The sequence below is a fragment of the Coregonus clupeaformis genome, chromosome 13 (assembly GCF_020615455.1).
Source record: "Coregonus clupeaformis isolate EN_2021a chromosome 13, ASM2061545v1, whole genome shotgun sequence".
NCBI classification, from domain to species: Eukaryota; Metazoa; Chordata; class Actinopteri; order Salmoniformes; family Salmonidae; genus Coregonus; species Coregonus clupeaformis.
This window is the reverse complement of record NC_059204.1, coordinates 22,839,160-22,861,203: the sequence shown is the minus strand read 5'-3', so window position 1 is coordinate 22,861,203 and position 22,044 is coordinate 22,839,160. Positions and strand designations below refer to the sequence as shown.

Sequence of the window (22,044 nt, the reverse complement as noted above, 5' to 3'; positions counted from 1 at the left end):
GCAGCTAGCACTGCGATGCAATGCCTTAGACCGCTGCGCCACTCGGGAGGCCCCAGTGTCACGTCTTGTTTGTGTGCTTCACTGTTTGTTTACTTACGTCACTCAGCCTATCTCTGGAGCTGCTTCCGACAAAAGGCTTGGACCCTCCGCTCACGCTCACGCTCTCGCTGTCGCTGTCCTTGCAGTTGTTCTGTCCTGGCTTCAGCTGAAAGACAACAAACACACACAGTCAGACACACGCTAACATGCTGAAGATGTTGTGACAGGGCTTTGGTTCTAAGCTTTACATAGATGATATTGGCTGAGGAGATTGTGCTGGGAATCCTTCTCCAACAGACAGAAGAACATTTTGTCATGAATATGTGCATGTTGGCAGCAAGTGCTGTGCTGTATGTGTAAATCTGTCATGTTTATAGGCCTCTTGAGCCAGCAGCAGTCACTCCAGCCTGCCAATGACAGACAAGACAGCCAGCATATGATCTCACACTGTGAAATCCCTATCAACCTTTCAGAGAAGAGAAGAACAGAAACAAAACCCTTCAAAAATCTTCAAAAGCCGTATTCCCTTCCTTTCCAACAGACAGAAAGCCCCATACAGAGACTACAGGAGCTCAGCAGGTGTCATTTTCCAGACACTGTCAGACTCACTGAGACACATAAAATAAAAAGCAAGAGAGCAATGAGCAGGAGGAAGATGTGCGATCCAAGAACATCTGAGCCCTCCAGAAGTCTGAAGATAACAATGTGGGACTCCTGGGAGCCCACGGGCCGTTGTGGTCCAAGTCTGCAATTCATGTCCTCTGAAGCTTCCTCACGATCCTCCTTCCTTCCAGACCCAGAAGACCAGACCAAAACCAGACCTGACCGGCCATCCTTGCCAAACCTTGCATGCTTCATTTCAAAGCACATAAAAAACTGCTTTATGGGGCCAGTGTGGAGCAGAGCAGTAAACAGGTGCAATGCCACCTAATAGAAAAAGAGTATGACACGACAGACAGCATACCGAGGGATTGTATTCTCTAAGAGGGGCTGTTCTCTCTCTCTCTCTTTCTCTCTCTTTCTTTCTCTCTCTCTCTCTCTCTCTCTCTCTCTCTCTCTCTCTCTCTCTCTCTCTCTCTCTCTCTCTCTCTCTCTCTCTCTCTCTCTCTCTCTCTCTCTCTCTCTCTCTCTTTCTGACTGAACTATACAGGTCTGTAGCCATTAGCAGTGTGAAAGGAATCCTTTCCTTGGGAGAATACTGTGGTGGGTGAAAGGCTGTGAGCCAGGCTGAGTGCTGAGAGTGATAAGAGAGAGCCAGAGCACTGGGAGATGCCAGATGGGCCTAAAGGGGGAGAGGAGATAAGAGAGCTAGGCCACACAAGACAACAGGGCTGGAGGGAACACAAGGACGTGGAGATACACACACAGAGCTTCACACACAGGGGCTCCTGCATGTGTGATAGCACTAATTACCTTCAACACACTTTCCCTCCACATTTTCCCTCATTTTTTTCTTGTTAAAGGCCAATTCCTCTAATGGGAGTTTGCATATTTTCAGAGAGAATGGGAAGTAATATCCTGGGCATACACACTGGCACAGTAATAGAGCCCTGAAGTAAGGGCATGGGAAGAAGGGAGGGACGGCACTGTGCACTGTTTATGCCCCAGTCTGCAGGTCGTTCATCAAAACATGTTGACCTATAATATTCATTAACCAACCTGGATCCCTGCTGGCAGCACTGTGCATCTCTCTCTCTCAAGGAGAGAGTAGTTAGTAAAAGATATGATTAGCATTCCTGAAATTAAGCTAATTGATTGCACGCAAAATTGGCCATTTTAATTTATAGGATTCAGATAATATTCAATAAATATAGTACCCAACATCCGATTTGGACCAAACGTCTTCCTACCAATGAGTAAGACACGAAGGAATCCCCCCCAAAAATCTAAAGCCACCCACGGACCTTCCACATCTCATGACAATCCCACCCCAACAACGAGTATACATTAAAAGTTCTCTATGTTTGACAAGTCGTAAGAATCTGTGGCTTGTAGTATAGCTTCTCCATACTATGCAATGTATTCCCTGTGAATCTGGATATGTTTTTTTCCCCATGTTCAGAGAAATGTGTTATTGAAGTCACTTGCATTATTTACCATAAAGTAGTGTGAAAGTACAAGATTCTGACCACTAGATGCTGTTGTTCCTGCTATACAGCCACACTCTTTTATCCATTTTGCTGGTCTCTTGTGTTTATTAAATAGATCACAACATTTCCTTTGCAACTTTAGATAAAAAAAACAATAGATTTGTCTCATTATGAAAATAAATTGTGTGGTCCTCATAATTCAAGCCAATCCTCCAATGACATACGCTGAAATGACATGGAACGACTCTACTGTTATTCATTGAACAGCCATCCATAGCACATGGAATGATGGGATAGCTCTAAGGGGTGGCAGGTAGCCTAACGGTTAAAGCGTTGGGCCAGTAACCAAAAGGTCGCTGGTTTGAATATCCGAGCCGACAAGGTGAAAAATCTGTCGATGTGCCCTTGAGCAAGACACTAAACCCTAATTCTCTCCAGGGGCAACGTACTACTATGGCTGACCCTGTAAAACAACACATTTCACCACACCTAACCGGTGTATGCGACAAGAAATATATTTTCTTTCTTTCTTTTTTTAAGGGCTTGTCCGCATTACCTTATCTCTTAGAATAAAGTCTGACACATTGGACAATAATTCTGTCACAGTATGTTGGAGTAAAATAGATTTTGATTAATCTAACAGTTCAAGTATCATCAAAATGACTGATGTCCGGCAGTGAAACTAACTGATTGCATAAATACTGTACACTCACTGGTCTCCATCGATCAGTAGAAAATATACTCTGTCAGTGAAATCTAAATCTTGAGGAAATTGACCTCAGAAAACGTGTAAAGAACAATCACCCAATAAAGCCAATTCAATAAGCCTGAATCATCTTTCAGAGGTATTACATGGCCAGGCAGGCACCTAGCTATTACACAGTGATTAGCAAAATGTCTCCCTTGACTTGTTGTTCCCTTTAATTTCTCTTAAAGCCTCCTTAAATTACTTCAGAGAATTACGTCTTCTTTCCGAGGTGCAGATCATGCCTTCTCCATGGCGTGATGGACTCATCCTTTAACGGTGTGATTAATAGACATGCTAAACGAAGGGAAGGAATGGTCACAATAGTGGTCACAGTAAATCAGCCCCATCAAAAAGCTGAGCTGAGATTTAATGACCTCCCGGTACAGATAAATCTGAGGCATAAACTAGTCTGTATGTGTGTAGAGACTAGTAGTCCCTTCAGTTCGACTGTCATCCCAGTAGCAGTAGCAGCAAGCAGTGGCTCATCATCATGGTCATGGTCCTCTCATTACTCTGGCCAGTCATTTCACATTTTATCACTTAATTGCCTTTTTACAGTTTCTTCTCCTGCAGTGAACACGCCATGGCTGCTTTCCAGAACATCTAGTACCGAGATGATAGGTGTAGTCAGAAAGGGTGGGTGGGGGTACTGTGTGTGTGCTTGTGTGTGTGTGCACGCGTGTGTGTTTGCCTTCGTGCACGTGTGTGTGCATGTACTTGCAGCGTGCATGTGTGATCTGTACAAGCCTGTTCTGTTGTTCCGTGCTCATGTAATAATAATATAAACATAGTAATTAAGAGGCAGGTTGAAACATATGGATGCATTCGGTTAATGACCTTCTCATCCACACAGCCTGGGTAAAGATTCACCCTGCAGGAAGATGGCTAACAAACAGATGGTTTTAATATTCCAGAGGCTAATTTCACAACAATTAAAAACACAGCAAGACATTAGCATCTAATTAAACATTTAGTGCATCTTAAGTGCATCTGCCATTGATTCCAACACAATGAGGTCTTGTTTTCCCTCAATCTGTTTCGTGTTAGGAGAGACACATTTTTCTCCCACCCTCCTGAATTTATTGAAGTATAGAATTAACAACTGTTTCCAATCAGCAGTCAGCGTGATTCTTTGGCAGAGAACAACCTAAATAAAACCTCTACACTATCATAGTTGTATCCATGCCTCTATATCTCCAATGTGATTGTAACAAAATTATATACACTGCCGGTCAAAAGTTTTAGAACACCTACTCATTCAAGGGTTTTTCTTTATTTGTACTATTTTCTACATTGTACAATAATAGTGAAGACATCAAAACTATGAAATAACACATATGGAATCATGTAGAAACCAAAAAAGTGCTAAACAAATCAAAATATATTTTATATTTGAGATTCTTCCAATAGCCACACTTTGCCTTGATGACAGCTTTGCACACTCTTGGGATTCTCTCAACCAGCTTCACCAGGAATGCTTTTCCAACAGTCTTGAAGGAGTTCCCACATATGCTGAACACTTGTTGGCTGCTTTTCCTTCACTCTCTTCATTCCTGTGGCGGTCCTCATGAGAGCCAGTTTCATCATAGCGCTTGATGGTTTTTGCGACTGCACTTGAAGAAACGTTCAAAGTTCTTGAAATGTTCCGTATTGACTGACCTTCATGTCTTAAAGTAATGATGGACTGTCGTTTCTCTTTGCTTATTTGAGCTGTTCTTGCCATAATATGGACTTGGTCTTTTACCAAATAGGGCTATTTTCTGTATACCCCACCCTACCTTGTCACAACACAACTGATTGGCTCAAACGCATTAAGAAGGAAAGAAATTCCACAAATTAACTTTTAAGAAATGCATTCCAGGTGACTACCTCATGAAGCTGGTTGAGAGAATGCCAACAGTGTGCAAAGCTGTCATCAAGGCAAAGGGTGGCTATTTGAATAATCTCAAATATAAAATATATTTTGATTTGTTTAACTCTTTTTTGGTTACTACATGATTCCATATGTGTTATTTTATAGTTTTGATGTCTTCACTATAGTAAACATAAAGAAAAACCCTTGAATGAGTAGGTGTTCTAAAACTTTTGACCGGTAGTGTATATTCCCCCAAATTTAAACTAAATAGAAACCTCCATTCTGTAGTTTCAAACTGTTTGCTATGACACAGGATGTGTCCAAGACCTGGAGTAGACCTACCATAACTGGTAACTTTATCACAAGGGCCAAAAGGGAATGGATGAATTTGTTTCCAATTGTGTGGAAAGTGCAAGGGGCCAGCCAACTTCACCAGGAAAATCAACAGCATATCATAAAGGATGTCTGTAATGTCCTTCACCACGCTGTGCAAACCCAGATCCACACAGAGAGCTTTAGTGTTAAGGAGCTCACAGGAGGAATTTCCATGTATTAAATCTCTGAGAATGTACAGAATGTTGGACCTCAGATACCTTCCATATTTGGATGTAATTTCACTCACCCTGAACTAAACAACTAAACCTCTACGACACTGTTATCTCAATGGCCATACAAATGCCCAAGGTAACTGTTATGGAGTACTGCTTCACAAAAGGAGATGGCTGCCACTTACAATACAGATAGCCTAGCTTATAAAAGAAGCCTGAATCAATAGAAGACTAACTTAAACGGAATGCTTTTTATTTCTGTATTGGTAGTATGGGCGGCTGAGCTGAGAAAGTGCTATTCATCTATCCAAACATGACCAGGACAATACCAATTTTCCTACTTGAGAATTTTCAAGGGAAGAAATACCTCCCTTAAGATGCCGCTTGAGCATTAGAATGGAGGTTGAAAAACGGCCTTTGAAGGTTTTTACGGGATTATCGTTAACATGTGTAGTCAATTATTTCCTCTGCCCACTTACTGAAAAGTGCTTTGCCAGTGCTGCGGAGGAATTTTACAAGCATATTGACTTATTCCCAAGGGCTCTACTAGCAACTAAATGCAATCAAACACAAAAGTGGGCCCTGCTTAACGTGTGTAACCACACAGGCCTTTTTGACAGAGCCATACACATCCCACCCCCTACCCACTCCCTCCATCCGCCACACACAAAATTGTGAAAGCTGTGTCCGGTTTTCTATGCTAGCTCCTGTGGGATTCCGTTGCTATCAGCTCCTGGTTTCCCTTACTTACGCACAACAGCAGCTGCGGAACTCCGCGGTAACAAAACCTGGAACAATTTAAGGGCTTTTATTGTTCTTCTGCGTTCGGCTTTCAGTATAGCTAACCTGTCCACCGCCAGTAAAGAATCCCACCAGGCCAGCAATGAAAGAGGATCTCATTTACCTAAAAGCGCTTATACATTTTTAATTTGCTTTAACAAGTAAATTAACAAGTCCCTCATTCGGGAAGTTTTATGGCTGCTTGCTACTGAGGGAGTCCCATGAAAGTTTTATAGATAATCCACTAGCTAGCATGGGCTGCTTATAATAAACGCTCTATTTCCTGCTGTACTGTCAAATCCCTTTGGTTTCCAGTGACTACGCTTTGAATATCTCCTTTATGTTACCTTCAGAGGTCTATATATAAGGGCTATTAATCAAATCAAATCAAATGTATGTAAACAGCCCTTTTACATCAGCTGATGTCACAAAGTGCTTATACAGAACCCACCCCAAAAAACGAAAAACCTAAAAGCCTAAAAGGCTGGAGGCTGCACAACTCAGCAGTTAACATAAGAAACTGGATACGTTTTTAGCCTACTGCACACACAGATTACTGTATAGCTCGAGGACAAACCAATGACAAGCCATTACACTACATTTTTCAAGATTCCCTAATGATGAGCATGAAAAGATTTCCCCTTGAAACTATTAATGGAACAAAATGCATGCCAAAGGCCTAGAATATGTTTATATTCTGAATAGTAAAATAATATCATTATGATATTCATGACAATAATCACTGTCTAAGCATAGCAGGATGAGAGACGACATTTCCCATCAGCCCTGTGGTGAGGCCCAGCCCCATAGCTTGTCACCTTTGGACTGGCAGCAGACAGCAGCAGTTGGAAACAGTCGGGCACGGTTAACCCACAACGCGTTTCTTCCGAGGAGAACGTAATGTGAAAGTGGGACACAGGGGCCGTCAGGGCCTGTAAAACGCTGGTTCAGCTTCCTCTGTCATCGTTCCGACAGCAGCTGTGTGGCAGAGCGTAACCGGCGGTAACCAGCGTGGCCCGGGCCTGACCCTGTGTTTGGCTCTGAGGCCTGAGCGCTCTAACCGCCCCAGACAGGCACCCTCCATCCCCCCACCTCCTCCCCACGTCCTCAGCCACCCACAGTCACAGCTTGTCACTGGGCATCAGGGTTCACTTGGGCCCACTGCCCTTATTTGTTTAGTGGTATAGAGGTCATGGGAAGACACAGTTAAAATAAGACTTAATAAATCAATCAGTGTCTCTTTTAGAAGCATTAGAAAGCAGAAGCATGTCTTTATGTCCCAATACGTCCCCATGTCCCAATTTACATACAGTGAGTTCCAAAAGTATTGGGACAGTGACACATTTTTTGTTGTTTTGGTACAATGACTATGAGGTTAAGGTGCAGACTGTCAGCTTACGTTTGAGGGTATTTTCATCCATATCGGGTGAACCGTTTAGAAATGAGAGCACTTTCTGTACATACTGTAGTCCCCCCATTTTAGTATTGGGACAAATTCATATACTGTATATGTGTATTAAAGTAGTCAAAAGTTTAGCATTTGGTCCCATATTTCTAGCACGCAATGATTACATCAAGCTTGTGACTCCATAAACTTGCTGGATGCATTTGCTGTTTGTTTTGCTTGTGTTTCAGATTATTTTGTGCCCAATAGAAATTAATGGTAAATAATGTAGTGTCATTTTGGAGTCACTTTTATTGTACATAAGAATATAATATGTTTCTAAACACTTCTACATTAATGTGGATGCTACCATGATTACGGATAATCCTAAATGAATCGTGAATAATGATGAGTGAGAAAGTTACAGACGCACAAATATCAATAACAGGGGAGGTTAGCATTTTTGGGGTATGATATTTGTGCGTCTGTAACTTTTTCACTCATCATTATTCACTATGGGACCAAATACTAAACGTTTGACTACTTTAATACACATATAAGTGAATTTGTCCCAATACTTTTGGTCGCCTAAAACGTGCTGTAATTTCTAAACGGTTCACCCGATATGGATAAAAATACCATCAAATTCAAGCTGACATAGTCATTGTATCATTTCAAATCCAAAGTGCTGGAGTACAGCCAAAACAACAACAACAAAAATTCACTGTCCCAATACATTGGGAGCTCACTGTATTTGAGATTCTTGGAATATTTAGCACCCCAATTCCTCTGTTCTGGCTGTGACATCAATGACAATGTCACCTAGATGTCACTATAGCTAGGGACTCGGCAGAACAGAAACAGCAGCTTTCATCAGTGTCTCACATCTCTGTGGGGTGCGGTGTGATCGCCATGGAAACGCTCCATTTTACTCTTATACCTCTCTGCCGTTATCATGCTCAAGTGGATGAGGTGACCTCTGGCGACCTTGTCAGACATTATTGTTCTGGTGGCAAGAAGATCCACAGGCCTAATGCACCCTGAGGACAGGCTTAGGCCACAGAGCATGATCACAGTCTCTCTGTGGTGGAATGTGATGCTTCACAGCAAAGCAATGGAGCCTCTGAGGACTAGAGGAGCTAGCCACAACACCCTGAAGACATGAGCATTCTGAGAGGAGGATGGAGGATGAGTTGGGGAATGGGAGGATTGAGGGATGGACGATGGTACAGGAGGGACGGCCCTCCTGTAGCTCAGTTGGTAGAGCATGGCGCTTGCAACGCAAGGGTTGTGGGTTCGTTTCCCACGGGGGGCCAGTATGAAAAATGTATGCACTCACTAATTGTAAGTCGCTCTGGATAAGAGCGTCTGATAAATGACTAAAATGTCAATTGGATCACTAAAAAATACAACTTTTAGGGCCTCGTGTAGCTCAGTTGGTAGAGCATGGCGCTTGCAACGCCAGAGTTGTGGGTTCGATTCCCACGGGGGGCCAGTATTAGAAAATTATGTATGCACTCACTAACTGTAAGTCGCTCTGGATAAGAGTGTCTGCTAAATGACTTAAATGTAAAACACGCTTAAGAGTGCTGTCTTGATCTCATACTAAGGGCCCCATTTACTCAACTACAGAGCTGGGGGAGGGGTTGAAGGTGTGTGGTGGGTGGGTACACTTGAGGCTGCATTTATACACAGACATAAATCTGTGACGACATTACAGACAAATCAATATGCTTTTAACATCCATCCTCTCTGCAGCTGCAACGCAATCTTTTTCAAACCTTTTTCCCTCTTTGTACAAATGGCCATATAATGCCGTAGTCACCTGCACTGAGTTATGGGGACAATTACCAGATGTAATAATGAACTGAGTGGTGTGAGGTGATGGAAGGAGGGAGAGGTGGTATGAGGATAATAAGAGCAGCAGGAGACCTCCACTCTTTCAGATCATACCTTGTTATAGGACCTAGTGTGGCAATGAAATACACCCTCCTCCCATTGCCCCCCTTCCCACTATAAACACCTCCATCTCCCCTACCCTCCCTGGCTACAGCAGAATCCCCCTAGGCTCTAAGGGAGGAAGGACAGAGAGAGGAGAGAAAGGGGGAGGGAGAGAGAGAGAGAAAGAGAGCGAGAGTATGAGGCGATAGAGAAGGAGAGAGAAAGAGAAGGAAGAGAGAGAGACACCAGAAACCTTCCCAGAGTACAACAGCTGCAAAGAGAGAGAAGCCTGAGACCTTCAGCTGCTCAGCCGAGCGCTTATCACCACATAACTATTCATCAAAGAAATTTGTGTGCAATTAATTACATTATTCCCAAGCCCCCCCATCCGTGCCACCGAGTCGTTACTCCAATATCAGCTTTCAGCTAGCCATCTCACTAAGCCTCAGCCTCAGTGCCAAGTCACAGCTAGCTCCCTGAGCTGCCTGGCCAGCCTCAATAAAGAGAAAAGGGCTCCTCTCTCCTCTCCTCTCCTCTCGGCTTGCAGGAGGCTATCATTTCTCTTTTTTATTGCCCTATCTTCCTCCAGGAATTCACTGCCAGTATATTGGCAGGCCTTCCAGTAGATGGAGGCAATGAAATTTAGCGCGGACACTTAACACCGGGTCAAGCCTTGTGCGCGGCTCATGTGTGGCGGTAATATGATAAACAAATGCTTCCAAAATGCACAAACGGAGCCTTTCAGAGACGGGGAAGAAGATACACCATTTTTTTGTGAGTGTGATGTCGCCTGGCTCTTGCTATTAAGGAGAGAAGATCTAAATAGGTCATCGCAGTGACATTATAGCAGAACCTGATACACGCCAAGCTCCCAGCCTGAATGTAATGCAGTAAATAATCAGAGAAAAATTGTCAAACGGGAGATTTGTTTAAAACGATTCCACTCAAACCTTTAAAAGGAAAGGTCACACAATAAACCCGCAATTTATGTCCATTAACAGCGACTAGCCAGCAGTAACGGACAAAATGACTGTAATTGAATACCACACCCACACTGGTCTACCTATACTGTATATGACTACTGGATATACTGTATGGCTAATACACATACATGACTAGTAATACACATACATTCTGACTAGATATGAAGAAAAACTGCAATAACAGGTCTATAAATACAAGACAAGTTGTGCTGGGTGAGTAATAGCTTGTCCACTAGTGCCAGTCAGTCACACCCTTTGGCTTCAGGGCACAGCAGTGAGAGTGGTTTGATTAGGTCCTGGCAGGCTGGTGCTTGTCCCTCATTGATCTGTGATCCCTGGAACAGTGAGGCAGGAGGGCTATAAATGACAGCAGAGCTGAGATCAGCTGATCTCCAATCAGCAGGTGGGCGTGACCTCTGTGGAACAGGATGCCGGGCTATCGGCCTAGGGGACAGAAGACCTGGCCTGTTTTGGCTGGCCGCGGTACAAGGGAACGAGAGCGCAGCGTCTCACCTTACCCGTGTTTAGCTCCCTTGGGCTGCAGGCTGGGGGATTAGAGTGACTGTAAAATCTGTTTAGAGAATATACGGTTCCCTTTTGGCTGGTCGACAGGGTGCCTGTCCGAGGCCACGCGCAGCACTAATCCCCTGTTGTAACCTTCTTCATTTAGCCGCCTTCTGAAATTCACGTCTACTATTAGAAGGCCATAAAACAAGATGGTACAAAAGCTGCCAATGTATTAATAAGAGCTGGGTCAAGAGTTGACTTGGCTTAGTCCACTTTAGAGGAGGACTACTCAGCAATACAGCATCTGTTTATACTTTCTTATCAGCTTGGTTTAAATGTGACGGGCACATTAGAGCTGCAATAGAGAACCTCGTAACAACATTAGGCTATCTATCAGCTTGATGCTAGCTGGCAGGACTTATCGTTGACCTTAGCATGACTTAATGACTTGTATTTGACCTTTGACCTCATGTTACATCACATGTTAGTGCAGTAGCAGAGTAAAAAGCTGATTTCATGATTCAGAATCAACACAACTAAATGACGATCCAGGATCAACAACTCAGATCAAGGTTAACTCATGAATCTATATGGTGGAGGAGTCATAATGCAATAAGACCAGCGTCTGAACAGCTCAGACTGCTGCTCCAGTACTTTCACACCTCCCCAGTGAGCTGGCTATCTCACATACTTGGCTGTAATCAGCTGAGTCAGTCACCATACTGAACATTCTGGGCGCTCCACAAGCCAGCGTCAGCCAGTGCCCTGTGACATCTGAGCTATGGCAAGTCAAGAAGGTCAAGTGCTAGGCTATATGAGGTAAACAAACAACAAAACAAGACATCTATGTTACAAGAGGCTGACCCTTTTCTGAATATAATGTAGCTAACTGGCACTGTGTTGGAAATGATCGAATCACACATTTTGTCAGGAATTACTTGGAAACGTAGACTATAACAGAGGTTAAAAATGGAACATGCAATTTCTGGGTCCACAGTGGTTCCAAACGTACAGTATAATAGAAGTTAGCCTAGATGATTAAGGGATATGACCATTTACATTACAATGTAATAGCATTAACAGTGCAATTGTTCCCCTATGATCCCATCAGGCCATAAAAGTGCAGCTGGAATGTGGGCCATAATGGAGTCAACAGCAGGGGGGAAATGGCGTCTATATGAGCACAGAGCAACGCTCAGCTCCGTCCATCCTCAGGCCTCCTGCTCTTCACAATCACAGCCTGGCATCTCCACATTCTCATCCATACTTCCAGCTCCACCTCCATTCACCAATCTAGCTAGTCGTTAATGACCTGGATACAAGGCTAACTCCTCTTCAACAACATCACAACTGAGCACAGGAAAGCCAGAAAGACAGTTGATGGATGGATGGATGGATGGGACATGCCACACTTGCTTAACATGGCTACCGGAAAAAAAACTGGTTTCAGAAACTAGGCCAGCAACTACCAGTTCAATGAGTGATCCTTTCACAGAGGATGAGAACTTTGCAATTCTATTTCTCCCCAGCAGTGATAATTCCCCTCCAACCACCATAAATAAAAACGGATTTCATTATTGTAAGTTTCCCCAGTATGGTGAAACGGAGGAGTCCACAGCAGAACGCTGAAGAGAATCAGTTACGTCTTTTGATTTACACGCTGCTGAAAATAGCTACCTGCCACCCGAGACCTGTCAGCACCTACCAGTGGCAAGGCAGCTGGCACAAATAGCTTCCCCACCTGTGTCCAAGCCAAATTAATACACACAGGGGACATGTTACATTTCAGCCCAGTTCCACATCACTAGGCACGAAAAGGGACTATTTAAGTCCTCAGCGCCGCTTGTATTTATGTTGAGAATTACAGCCAGATCAAAATCTTGTCCTTTTTTTATCTTCTTCCTTCTTCTCCCCAACAGCGTTCAGAGGCTATCAGGGATCTTACCAGGGCAAAACAATTACACTGTGACCTTCTTTGCAAACTGTGCCCTCACTCTGTTTTTGTTTTGGTCTGGGCTTCCTCTTCCAAGTAATGGACTTCCTTCAAACCATAAATCACACTTATGTCGCTCCTTTTCATCTTTTGTTTTTGCGCTCTGCCATGTTTTGTTTAGTGTAGCACATCTTTGTTAGTGCAATGCTTGGTGTACAACAAGACAATGCTAGCCATCTTCCTCCTCTGCCTCTGAAAGGCTCTTTTACAGGCTTTTAGGGCCACAAATGTCAACCACAGGAAGGCAATTATGAGAGTAAAATTACTTCCTTACGGTTATCAATCCACTCTGTGAGCCCGGGGAATGGTTAAAAGTCACCATGTAATGGGGCACAGTTAGAGTTTTCTCCTGGGTCCCAGCCAAGGCTGCTAACCTTGCTATTAATGGCCCCGACAAGCTTTGTCAATGCAATCTGCTGAATGCCTTAAGTGACACGCGATCGATATCCTCCACTCTCCCGGGTCATCACCGGTGACAGAGGCCTAAGTAATAATACAGCCCTGGCTGCCTCCTCTAACTTAAATGCTTCCCCTGCCACAATATTTCTTTTTTGTCTCAGGGCTTGTGAGCTAAATTTTCGCGCCGATCGAAAGAGGAAGATAGGGAGGGTGAAAAGGGGGGAGAGGGGGGTCAGAGGAATTGTTATGTGTCTGGATTGATGCTAGCCAGGGAGCAAGCTTGGCAGGTTGAGGGGGGAGGAGGCGGCACTGGGTGGGAGGGGAGCTCAGATAAATCGAAAATGACTGGCTGCCGAGTTGTAATCTGCCAGCGCCGAGCCCCCTGTAGCAACAAGCCAAATGAAAAAGCATGCTGACAGGCCGGAGAGATGGAGGGCCTGCGGTAGATTACAGGAGGAGAAGGAGGGCGCAGGGGAGGGAGGGAAAGAGGGAGAGAAATGCAGGCAGAGGGAGAGAGAATGCAAGCAGAGGGAGAGAGAAGCAGGTAGAGGGAGAGAGAGGCAGGCAGAGGGAGAGAGAGGCAGAGGGAGAGAGAGGCAGGCAGAGGGAGAGCGAGACAGGCAGAGGGAGAGAGAGGCAGGCAGAGGGAGAGAGAGGCAGGCAGAGGGAGAGAGAGGCAGGCAGAGGGAGAGAGAGGCAGGCAGAGGGAGAGAAATGCAGGCAGAGGGAGAGAGAGGCAGGCAGAGGGAAAGAGAGGCAGGCAGAGGGAGAGAGAGAGAGGCAGGCAGAGGGAGAGAGAGGCAGGCAGAGGGAGAGAGAATGCAGGCAGAGTGAGAGAGAGGCAGGCAGAGGGAGAGAGAGGCAGGCAGAGGGAGAGAGAGGCAGGCAGATGGAGAGAGAGGCAGGCAGAGGGAAAGAGAGGCAGACAGAGGGAGAGAGAGGCAGGCAGAGGGAGAGAGAGGCAGGCAGAGGGAGAGAGAATGCAGGCAGAGGGAGAGAGAGGCAGGCAGAGGGAGAGAGAGGCAGGCAGAGAGAGAGAGAATGCAGGCAGAGTGAGAGAGAGGCAGGCAGAGGGAGAGAGAGGCAGGCAGAGGGAGAGAGAGGCAGGCAGAGGGAGAGAGAGGCAGGCAGAGGGAAAGAGAGACAGGCAGAGGGAGAGAGAGGCAGGCAGAGGGAGAGAGAGGCAGGCAGAGGGAAAGAGAGGCAGGCAGAGGGAGAGAGAGGCAGGCAGAGGGAGAGGGAATGCAGGCAGAGTGAGAGAGAGGCAGGCAGAGGGAGAGAGAATGTGAAGAGACATTAATGTTTGTTCCTGTGCATGAAGTTGTCAGGGAGCTGGGAGAGAAATGTGGCATGTGGTTGCAGGCAGTAAATAAAATACACACACATATATGCACGCATGCCCACGCACGAACGAACAATTTTTTTTACATTTTAGTCATTTAGCAGACGCTCTTATCCAGAGCGACTTACAGGAGCAATTAGGGTTAAGTGCCTTGCTCAAGGGCACATCGGCAGATTTTTCACCTAGTCGGCTCGGGGATTAGAACCAGCGACTTTTTGGTTACTGGCACAGCGCTCTTAAGCACTAAGCTACCTGCCGCCAACACACACACACACACACACACACACACACACACACACACACACACACACACACACACACACACACACACACACACACACACACACACACACACACACACACACACACACACACACACACACACACACACACACACACACACACACACACACACACACACACACACAATCCTCGGCTGGAGTACACAATATATCCATTACAATTTCTAATAAGCTCCAATGTAAACAGCAGCAGTTGGCCCTGTTTCACCAGCCATCAAGCTCTGTCAATTAGACTGAACATGTGTTATTTATATGTCTGGGTGGTGTGTGTACAAGAGCATGTAAAGCTAAAATAATGTGCCACATTTGAATTAATATTCCAATTACACTTTTTGACAGACAGACACATAGAGAAACACACACACACACACAGGTGGGGACAGTCTGCTGTCCCCACATGCTTCAAGATGGCCACCATTGTCCCTGTACCCAAGAAAGCAAAGGTAACTGAACTAAATGACTTCTGTCATCATGAAGTGCTTTGAGAGACTAGTCAAAGATCATATCACCTCTACCTTACCTGCCACCCCAGACCCACTTCAATTTGCTTACCGCCCCAATAGATCCACAGACGATGCAATCGCCATCACACTGCACACTGCCCTATCCCATCTAGACAAAACGAACACCTATGTAAGAATGCTGTTCATTGACTATAGCTCAGCATTCAACACCATAGAACCCTCCAAGCTCATCATTAAGTTCGGGGCCCTGGGTCTGAACCCCGCCCTGTGCAACTGGGTCCTGGACTTCCTGACGGGCCGCCCCCAGGTGGTGAAGTTAGGAAACAACATCTCCACTTCGCTGATCCTCTCCACTGGGGCCCCACAAGGGTGTGTGCTCAGCCCTAACCTGTACTCCCTGTTCACCCATGACTGCGTAGCCATGCACGCCTCCAACTCAATCATCAAGTTTGCAGACGACACAACAGTAGTAAGCTTGATTACCAACAATGACGAGACAGCATACAGGGAGGAGGTGAGGGCTCTGGGAGTGTGGTGCCAGGAAAATAACCTCTAATTCAACGTCAACAAAACAAAGGAGATGATCGTGGACTTCAGGAAACAGCAGAGGGAACACCCCCCTATCCACATCGACCGGACTGCAGTGGAGAAGATAAAAGCTTCAAGTTCCTTGGCGTAAACATCACTGACACACTGAAATGGTCCACCTACACAGACAGTGTGGTGAAGAAGGCACAACAGCACCTCTTCAACCTCAGGAGGCTGAAGAAATTTGGCTTGGCACCTAAAACCCTCACAAACTTGTACATATGCACAATTGAGAGCATCCTGTCGGGCTGTATCACCGCCTGGTACGGCAACTGCACCGCCCGCAACCGCAGGGCTCTCTAGAGCACCGGGGGCAAACTACCATCCCTCCAGGACACCTACAGCACCCGATGTCACAGGAAGGCCAAAAAGATCATCAAGGACAACAACCACCTGAGCCACTGCCTGTTCAACTCGCTATCATCCAGAAGGCGAGGTCAGTACAGGTGCATCAAAGCTGGGACCAAGAGACTGAAAAATAGCTTCTATCTCAAGGCCATCAGACTGTTAAATAGCCTTCACTAGCACATTAGAGGCTGCTGCCTATATATAAAAAAAAAATGATTAGAAATCACTGGCCACTTTAATAAATGGAACACTAGTCACTTTAATAATGTTTACATATCTTGCATTACTCATCTCATATGTATATACTGTATTCTATACTATTCTATGTATCTTAGTCTATGCCGCTCTGACATTGCTCGTCCATATATTTATTTATATATTCTTAATTCCAATGCTTTACTTAGATTTGTGTGTATTGGGTATATATTGTGAAATTGTTATATATTACTTGTTAGATATTACTGCACTGTCGGAGCTAGAAACACAAGCATTTCGCTACACCCGCAATAACATCTGCTAAACACGTGTATGTGACCAATACAATTTGATTTGATTTGATTTGACACACACAGAGAAAGGCAGTCGTCCAGCCCTCAACCAGCAGGTGGATCACATTCCCAACATCAAACCCAACACAAGAGCTCCACCTACTGCAAGTGCCTTCTCTGCAGTCCGGCGTCCTTTGTTAAGACACCGAGACTAACCCTGGGAAAACAGTGCCCCTCTAAGACAAAGGAGAGACTGTCTACTACAGATGTTACACAGAGAGACAATATCTTACCCATTCTAGTTCATCTCCCAGTAACCTTTTCTCATTGGCATGATGGTGTGCAGGCCAGGAGGCTCAGTGATACAGACAAGGGTAATAAGGTTAGATGGAGTCTGGCCTGTAGTCTGGCTGCATTGCTGATGCAGTGTCAGGGGGTGATGAGAGCTAAAAGCTAAGCCCTCTCCTACTCACAGGTATTAGTGTGTAAGCCTCACGCCTGTTAAACAGGAACTAGGAGTGTGTGTGTGTTTGTGTGTGTGTGTGGCAGGGCTTGGGAAAGGTCTGACTGACTGCCACACCACACTGTCTGCCTGCTGGCCTGAATACACAACCAACTTCCTATCCCTGATGATAACACAAGGTCAGTCCAGTCAGGCTACAGAGGACAGACAGAAGGACAGACTGGCTTTGTAATCTGGATTGCAATTAAGCTCTCCCTGTAAAACAATGACCAGACCACATCAGGCCTTCCCACCCACATGGAGTAGACAGACACCAGACACAGAGCAAACAATCTGGTTTATGCACAGCCATCCATAACACAACACAGAGTTTACACATTTATATCAGATGAGGAAAGCATATTTATAAATCACTTGCACACCATAGGGGAGGTCTGATGAATTCCCAATAGCAGAGAAAATAACAGTTCTGTTTTTCAAGAATGATCCATATTTCTTTGTCAGTTTGGCTCTCTCTGTCCATCCAATGCTTTTATTGTTCTTCCCTTCCCCAGCAGCAGCAGACACACAGCAGTCCACAGCACATCCAGGCAACAGGGGCCTGCATGCTGGATGTCTGTAAAGGTGACATTTCCTCCCCTCTATTTAATTTGCAGACCTGCGGCTCTCTGTTGGACTGTCACAGAGAAAAGCCATCTCCCTCACAGCATGGCGGCTGTTCCACAGCAATCTGCACCGTGCCGCCACCACCGCTACCGCACGGTCCCACTTCCTGCTCCCCGCTGGGCTATTGAGGAAATCACAGCTGATACCCAATCATTTGTCTACCTTATGCAGCTCGCTATGGCTCGACCACCGGTCGCGGCACAGTGGAAGGGGGAGAAATGGGAGGACTGTCTGCCACTTCTCAGAGGGAAACACTGGGAAATCATTTTTGTAACTCTCAGCGCAGCAATTTTGGTGAAAAACACAGAGAAATGAATAAAAGGACGAGGGACCAGGGAGCCTGTGGCTTCGGTGTTTGTCGAGGAACATTTGCTACTCAGCTCAGGGGTTTATGGCATTATTATTATTATTACTATTACTGAAGGCATTTTTTTTTCAAGAACAGAAAAGGTGTCATAATCATTTTAAATGGACTCATTCAGTAGCATAAGAAACAATCACCACGACACTTGGACTTTGTACCTAATCAGCGAAAGGTGATGGTGGAGGAGAGTACTGTGGGGTTTTAATGGCCACTTTATCTCCCTGATTTCTCTGTGACTCATGTTGTGTTAGAATTCAGACGTCTGTGAACCCCAGACCCCAGAAGTTAGACGTCTGTGAACCCCAGACCCCAGAAGTTAGACGTCTGTGAACCCCAGACCCCAGAAGTCAGATGTCTGTGAACCCCAGTCCCCAGAAGTCAGATGGCTGTGAACCCCAGTCCCCAGAAGTCAGATGTCTGTGAACCCCAGTCCCCAGAAGTCAGATGGCTGTGAACCCCAGGCCCCATAGCTTCCTAGTCTCCAGGATGAGTCTTACATAACCACTGGCTGAGCCAGGGATCACAGGCTTACCAGTGCAGCCTTGTTATTGCTGGCCAATCCACATATTTCTCTGCTCAAATAAATTGCACAGCCATAAAAACTAAGCCAAAGAGGCAATCCTCTGGTAATTAAAGGCTGTTGTCGCTAATGAGCAGTAAAAACACTGATAACCTGCATCTCAAAACCTTGTCCGCCACACTGGCTGATTAGATCAAGTTGGGACTGTGGTGGATGGATCAGCAGGAGGAGATGACAAGCAGTTTGGGAATGGGGGCTAAGAATGTGGTGTGTGTGTGCGTGTGTACATGCGTGCTTGTGTGTGTGTGCGTGAAACTGCGGGCGACCTCACTATTATCTAATCAGTACTAATCCACAAGCAGTAAGGATTTACACTGATAACTAAGATAAGATTTAATGTCTTATGGTGCTCAGGCTAATCATATACTTTACGACTACAGAAGGAATGTTGTTTCATGGAGCTCTATGGGATAATGAAGTACTGTAGGCTACATCAAAGTTATCTACCACAGATCGAACAGCAGTTTGCAATTATAAAGTCCAACATGAACCGAAGAGGTTAAGACCCTTGATCACGCTAGTCACAACATCAAACTCATCAAAGTCATAAAATATCTTTGGAATCTTTAAGAGACATACCAATGATTTCCAAGACAAGAACAGTGGATGATTGTTAATGTTAGATGGAGATTGTTGTGTACAAGACACTCTCATGTAGGTTGCTGTTTACTAAGTAGACACCACTCAAGGCTGGAATACATTGTTAGTGGACTCCACACAATATACTAGCACTGCAAAATGCACATGCTCAATGTTGTGTAGCTTTGAGGAACTGCTCACAGCATTCTTATTAAACAACTTAATTCATTATTTTATTCACACTCGCACACACACACACACCATAGTTCAACACCAAGCAGTTGTTTTATGAATTATTGAGAAGTGTGCTGAATGCAAATTAGAAACTATACAAGGTTTATTTTCAACCCAAAAGCCACAGAAAAATCCCTAAAGCAGAAAAACAGGCAAGGCTTGGTGTAAACTTAAAAGTGTCAGAGTGTTAGGGGGTTTGGGTAGAGAGAGAGAATGCTTTATTTTCTGCAGTCTCTCTCTCACCCCTGGAGAGCATGTGTGAGCAATAGTACAAGGCTAAAACAAGCAACTGTATCTAGAGGTTTTTAAAATAAATACTTCAGAGATTTTAAAACTATGCAGTTTTCCTTTGCATCCGTTTTCTTTATTACCCTTTCCCAGTGTGTGCTAGCCTATATAGTTAAATGTACACTGTCATGAGAGTATACAACAGTGTATTTTTTACAGGGCCGATTGTGTGATGTCAATCCAAGCACAACAGCTAATGTAAAAATTCCCTTGAGCAAAATGTTAAGCACACAGGTAAATAATTTAGCACTCCCTTGCTGAGCAGAGAGACAGACACAGAATGAGAGCGAGCTCAGTTCTCTCTCATGTAAGCAGCACACTGCCTCTCCCCTCTGTCCCAGAAGAATGTACAATAAGCCCACAAGTACACTAGTTTCTAGCTGGGTAGTTTCTCTATGCCAGAGCTCATTTCCTACCCCACAGAGCCCGCGGAGGGACAGCTGCTTCAGTTAAACTCTCCTCTCTCAGAAGAGAGCTGCACCAACCAGCAGCAGACATGTTACCTTACTGATGACCTGCAGGTGGTGCTACATGACAACACATCAGAAGAGGCTGAGGAAAATAAGATATGGAGAGATGGAGAAAAGCAGAATACAGCTCTGGAAAAAATTAAGAGACCACTGTACATTTTTCTTAAATCAGCATCTCTACATGTATGACAGCCATTCCATTCCAGTGTCTGTTGAATTCCAACACAGGCACACCTCATTCTACTGAATTAGGTACTGATTAGGTGATCACCTGAACCAAATCTTATTTAACGAGGAAAAGTATAAAAACCACTGCTGTGGTCATCACTATCCTCTTGCAATAGGCCCAGCTGGATGGCAAAAACAGTGCTAATAGTACCTCAAAAGTAATATTAATCAAAAAATAACTATGGACCATGCCAAAAGAGTTGAAAAGGAAAGTAGTTTTGAGTGAGGAAAAGAAGGGTTCAATTCTGGCTTTACTGGCAGAGGGATACAGTGAGCGTCAGGTTGCTTCCGTCCTTAAAATTTCAAAGTCGGCGGTTCATAAGAACAAGGTCAAGCAACAGACATTGGGGACAACAAAGCTACAGACTGGCAGAGGGCAAAAATGACTCTCTACTGACCGGGATGACCACCAACTCATTCGAATGTCACTCAACAACCGTAGGATGATATCAAGTGACCTACAAAAATAATGGCAAACGGCAGCTGGGGTGAAGTGCACGGCGAGTTCGAAAAAGGCTCCTAGGGGCAGGGCTGAAGTCGTGCAAAGCTAGAAAAAAGCCCTTCATCAATGAGAAGCCAAGAAGAGCCAGGCTGAGGTTTGCAAAAGACCATAAGGATTGGACCGTAGAGGACTGGAGTAAGGTCATTTTCTCTGAAAAGTCCAATTTTCAGCTTCGCCCAACACCTGGTCGTCTAATGGTTAGACGGAGACCTGGATAGGCCTACAAGCCAAAGTGTCTCGCACCCACTGTGAAATTTGGTGGAGGATCAGTGATGATCTCGGGGTGCTTCAGCAAGGCTGGAATCGGGCAGATTTGTCTTTGTGAAGGACGCATGAATCAAGCCACGTACAAGGTTGTCCTGGAAGAAAACTTTCTTGCTTTTGCTCTGACATTGTTCCCCAACTCTGAGGATTGGTTTTTCCAGCAGGACAATGCGCCATGCCACACAGCCAGGTCAATCAAGGTGTGGATGGAGGACCACCAGATCAAGACCCTGTCATGGCCAGCCCAATCTCCAGAACTGAACCCCATTGAAAACTTCTGGAATGTGATCAAGAGGAAGATGGATGGTCACAAGCCATCAAATAAAGCCGAGCTGCTTGAATTTTTGCGCCAGGAGTGGCATAAAGTCACCCAACATCAATGTGAAAGACTGGTGGAGAGCATGCCAAGACGTATGAAAGCTGTGATTGAAAATCAGGGTTATTCCACCAAATATTGATTTCTGAACTCTTCCTAAGTTATAACATTAGTATTGTGTTGTTTAAAAATGAACATGAACTTATTTTCTTTGCATTATTCGAGGTCTGACAACACTGCATATTTTTTGTTATTTTGACCAGTTGTCATTTTCTGCAAATAAATGCTGTA

General features: G+C 44.9%; 1 protein-coding gene across 1 annotated transcript in view; it reads right to left on the bottom strand.

Annotated features, from left to right (window-relative positions):
* The window catches only part of LOC121579768 (autism susceptibility gene 2 protein-like), a 542,213-nt gene that overhangs the window by 280,310 nt on the left and 239,859 nt on the right, over positions 1–22,044 (bottom strand). The window contains exon 4 of the mRNA XM_041894648.2: positions 98–205. Within this exon, the coding sequence (XP_041750582.2) occupies positions 98–205 (108 nt within the window). The remainder of the gene's footprint in view (positions 1–97; positions 206–22,044) is intronic.